Source organism: Octodon degus, unplaced genomic scaffold (assembly GCF_000260255.1).
Source record: "Octodon degus isolate 3935 unplaced genomic scaffold, OctDeg1.0 scaffold00007, whole genome shotgun sequence".
Classification (NCBI taxonomy): domain Eukaryota; kingdom Metazoa; phylum Chordata; class Mammalia; order Rodentia; family Octodontidae; genus Octodon; species Octodon degus.
The window spans coordinates 919,027-924,214 of NW_004524583.1; the positions used below are offsets into that span (position 1 = coordinate 919,027).

Genomic DNA, 5,188 nt, shown 5'->3' on the forward strand with positions numbered 1-5,188 from the left:
GCACTTATTCCACTGAGCCATCTCCCCAGCCCATTTTTTTGTTTTTTGAGATACAAGTTTTAGTCACCTATTTAGAGACAAGGTTTAGTAATCAGTGGCACTACTTTATAACCACAGTTGTTAATAAAGCACTTAAAATTACTAAAACAATAGATTCCTTAATGTACGTATAGATGAAAACATCACTTTGTACTCTATACTATACACAATTATTGCATATAAATTTAAAATAAATGAATAAAAAGTGCACATGTATAAAGTATGGATATGTTATTTGACAATTTTATAATAGCACATATATATATATAATATTTGTATGTGTAATTTTTAAAAGAACACTAAACAGTCATTAGATCATGTGGCCTTTACATGATCTAGCATATCATAAGATTATAAATAAGTATGAGTATTTTATAGATTTCTAGGCCATAGGGTAAAATTTGCATATTTTTAATTCTTCACTTTGATGTTATTAAAATGAGGAAAACCTTATTTCCTAAACCACAGATGACAGAATGAAATGTTAAGTGCATCTGTTCTTTTTTTCCAGACTTACTTTATTCCCAAAAGTGTTTTGTATGAAGCTTTTGAAAAATACTATCCTGTCATTGAGCATAAGATGTGGCTAAAAATTGGACGTGGTGTTGCTGCTAGGAAAATCAGGGAACATTTATCTTTTGAGGTAAGATATGTTTTTATAAACATCCTGCTCACTAAATAAAACTGGACGACCATACTCTCAGAAACAGACTACAGCCAGAGATTAGAGATGGCAGAGTACAAGTCAGCAGTAAATCACTTCCTTTATAGGGTCTGGAATGAGACTCTGGAAAACCATTATTTAATGAGAACAAAGAGAAGAGCTCTGGGAATCAAGACAACCCCAACAGGAAAGCTAAAAAGAGAACTAGAAGGCAACACTGAGAAAAAAAATAAAGCAGTCTGGGGTACTAACTCTGGCTCCTGGGTTACAGAGGAGAAACTGACTCTGCAAAAGCAATGTAAGCCCAAAACAAGATAAGGGGATCAGAAGCCCCAGAATAGACCAGCAGTGCTAGTCCCATGAGAAAACAGTTACATAAGTTGAAAATACAGTGTTGGATTTTGCTCTATAAAGTGATTCCCTCAGCTAGCAGGCTAGCTTTGGAAAATAAATGTGTCATATTTGATGTACATATACTTACTAGAATAGTAAGGAGCCATTCTGAGAGATGCTTATTATTTATTGGTGAACTATTCCCGAAAAAAGAAGTCAAAGAACAGCCACACTTCAGAGACTCCAGAGTCAACCAACAATAGTGACTGGGTGGCAAATGGACACAAGACAGTTGTGGTGAGGAGGCTAGTCACAGAACCCCAGGGAAGATTAAGCAAGGAGGGCCTCAGGTCGTAGAGAACAGAGTGATTGGTAGCACTGCTTTCTCTGGTAAGGAGCCAGGTCCATCGTGGGTGGGATTCTGAGAGCTCTAGGACTAAAAGCTTTGGGATTTGGCCCATGGGAGTGTATGCTCTCCTTGCTTTTTCTTTCAATCACAAAACCCAGTGGTGTAACTGCTACACACCAACATGGTGAGAGATGCCCCTCTGTTTGCAGATTTTCCAGGTCTCTGGGTATGTAGACAAGGGGGACCCTGGAATAAGAGGAGTGCTCTCAAGCCTACAGCTGCAAAGCTGCTTGGACAGCATGATCAGGACACAGAAGGGTGCAAACAAACAGTTAACAGCCGCTAGAGTGAATACAGCCTGAGGCAGTCAACATACCATTGACTAACCACACAGTGTCCACATAGCAAGAGTCTATTTCATAGATTTGGAAAATAAAAGAGGTTTTAAGTGTGATTTGCTGTCTCTCCCTCCAATGTCTGATGATTTTCAATACTGTAGGTCCTGGAAATCACCAATCCAAACACTTGAGCCTGGGAGGATTTTTTTTTTTTTTTACTCATTTCTCTTGTTTGTCTTTTGCTATTTTTCTTCTTCGTTTATTTTTCTTTCCTTGGTTGGATGGTTCTATTTTTCTTCCTTCTCTTGTGTATTTTTTTTCACATTTCTTTTATCTAATTCTTTTTATTCTTTAAATTTACTTTGATTGGATTTTAACTTGATTTTCTGTACTCCTTTTCAATTTATCTTGTTCTATTTTTCTCAAATTTTACTAATTGCTAAATTTTGCTCTCCTATGCTCTTCACTTTTATTATCATTACTATTAACTTTTATTTATTTTTGCCCCTCATTTTATTCTATTTTATTTTTTAATTTAATTTAATTTTTTATTTTGAAAAGTAAAAACAAAAGCAAGAACAAAAATCAGAAACAAAGATAGAAGCATGGTAACGTACAAGAGTACATTTGTCACAGATTTTCAGAACAAGAATAGTTGATTAGTAATGCTTGGTATATTATCGATTTTTATTGTCAAATCTGTTGCTCAGATTAACAGATATAGTTATGTAAAATTGAACATATGATTACATATTACCACTTGTTTCCAAGAAACTTTAAATTTTTGTTCTTTCTCTCTTTTTTCTTTTTTAACCTTTTTACAATTTTACTTAAAGACAATATAGTAATAATTAATGTCACATTAGAAACACTACACATGAGTTAACACACCTATAATATTCAAATAACAGAACTTAACAAAAAAAGGGGGATACAGATGAATGGCCATTTTGTATCTGTGTATTCAAAATGCTTAAGATAGATACACAGTTACATTCTCTTAATGAATAGAGGGATTTGTTCTAATAGTGTTTGTAAATAGGATATCAAGTCCACATCTTGTACAGCAATTAACCACTAGGGAGAATGTATGCAATGTGTTAATTATTGAAACTGTCCTACCAAATAAAAAAATAAAACTCTTTCAGCCAGTTAAAAATAAATAAATAAATAAATAAATAAAGAGTTCACCTATTAAAAAAATAAAGAAACATTACACATTTAGAAGACCAAGATGGCAAGTATTTAAGCATGGTTATTGTATTACACATAGCTGTCTTTGATGTATTTGTTTAGATCACAGACATCAGCATATAAAGTTAGTCATGTGAAAATTCTACACATTGACTGTTATTTCAAAAAACTGACAGAAATTTTTAGTACAATCACATCAGCCAACCTGTATATCCTATGTATATACTTGCATGTCTTTCCCCTGTCCTTTTTCCTATCTGGTTTCTTTTCAGAAAGGAAAAGATTATAGTCACCTTTTCCTCTATTTTATTATTGCTGATTTCTTCTCTGCTATTAATAGTGAAAAAACTATTAATAGTGATAAAACTTTTGCTTTTTGCTATATGTCAATATCTGATTTATCTTTATGTCTTTGACATTACTGTGATGAGATTTCTCCTCTCTGATTTGTGCTGGGGATCAACCCCAAAAGAAAGTTGAACACTAAGACCCTCAAAACTAGAAGATATATATATCACAACAGATATGCAGTTCTCACTATAGAAACGCATGAAATACAAAGGTTCATGTGTTTTTGGACCTGGAGCACTCTGAAGAGCACTTGCCTGGAAAACCTTGACAGAAATCAAGCCCAGGCAGCCCTGTGAGCTCCCATTCTGAGTTTAAAATCACTCAGGGAGGCTACGAGGACGATGGAGGAATGGTGATCAGCGGAGAAAGAGCCTCGCAGATTATATACAAGATGCTAGAATATTAGAACTAGAGGAAAAGAAGGAGGAAAGTATGTCCCAGGAACCCTGCAAGGATGTGAAACAAGAATTGCACCAGTCAGAGAGCTCAGTAGACTAAAGCACCTGCATAGGCAGAGCCCAGTGGACAGGGTTTGATCCCCAGCATGCGGTGCCAGCCCCACCCCAGGGGTGCACTGAGACAGCAATTGAGACTGGGTGTGGTGGAGTGCATCTATAATCCCAGTGCTTGGGAGGCTAGAAACAGGAGGACCTTTATGAGTCCAATTTACTTAGTGAGACCCTGTAGACCCTGTACTAAATACATAAAAAAGAAAGAAAGAATTGAAGCCCACAGGAGAGTGAAGAGAGAGACTTCAAGCAGTAGAAGAAGGTGAAATGCAGCACTTTCTCCCAGAGCCCTGACTCCCTGCCTGGGAAGGGAAGCTCATACCTGCAGATGCACAGTGACCAGTGGCAACTCCAGAGACCACCACCGACAAACACACCAGTAGAAAAGAATGCTGGATGCAGTGAACTACAGTAGATGATAAGGTATTTTGGTTTAGATGTCCCTAAGGAGAAGTTGATTAGCTGGTAAAGATCTTGGAAGGGACCAGCTGAACTCAGAACTCAGAGCAGCTCAAGGCTGGCTATATCTGACAACTCGCAGTGTCAGGTGAAGCAGAACTGAGTTCAAGTTAAGAGCAAGTCTTAAGAGCTACAGTAACAAGAGATTGAATAAGATTGATGAAAAAAGCAAGAAATTGCACAAATGACATAAAAAAATTCATAGAAGTAATAACAGAAAACTTCCCAAGGATGGGGAAAAAATGACATACAAATAAGGCATATGACCTCCAATTAACCATGATTTAAAAAAATCTACACCAATGCATATAATAGTAGAGATTCCAGAAATTCAGTGTAAAATAGAATATCAAAAACTGTTACAGAAAATAAAGAAATAACTTATAAAGGAAAGCCTATCATAATAACAGCAGACTGCAGCACGAACCTTAAAGCTAAGGAAAGTTTGGTGTGAAGTGTTTGAAGCTCTAAAAGAAACAACCTCCAGCCAAGATATATGTACCTACAAAACTATCTTTCACAACTAATAGAGAAATAAGATACTTCTATGACAGAGAACAGCTGAATAAATTCAAGACCACCAAACCAGCACTCCAAAATATTCTGAAGGACATTCAGAAAGAGATAACAAGAACTAAAACTCCATGAACCCCAACAGAATGAATCAACCAGGCAAGACAACTAATTTAACAGAGTGGAAAGACAAAAGGAACCAAGAGGAAAATAACATGGCAAGGATAACTCAATACATATCAGTTTTCACCATTAATGTATATGGTCTCAATTCACCAATCAAAAGAAACAGACTGGCAGAATTGATCAAGAAGCAAGATCCAACAATATGCTGCATACAAGAAACATATTTAATTCAAACAGAAAGTCATAAACTAAAAGTCAAAAGATGGAAAACACTACTCCATGTGACAGGAATCCCCCAAAAAAACAAGAGTAG

The 5,188-nt window shown here is 35.9% G+C and overlaps 1 protein-coding gene across 1 annotated transcript in view; it reads left to right on the plus strand.

Moving 5' to 3' along the window:
• Slc9c1 (solute carrier family 9 member C1) overlaps nucleotides 1–5,188 on the plus strand; it is a 165,127-nt gene that overhangs the window by 124,085 nt on the left and 35,854 nt on the right. Inside the window, exon 22 of the mRNA XM_004624877.2 lies at nucleotides 551–682. Within this exon, the coding sequence (XP_004624934.2) occupies nucleotides 551–682 (132 nt within the window). The remainder of the gene's footprint in view (nucleotides 1–550; nucleotides 683–5,188) is intronic.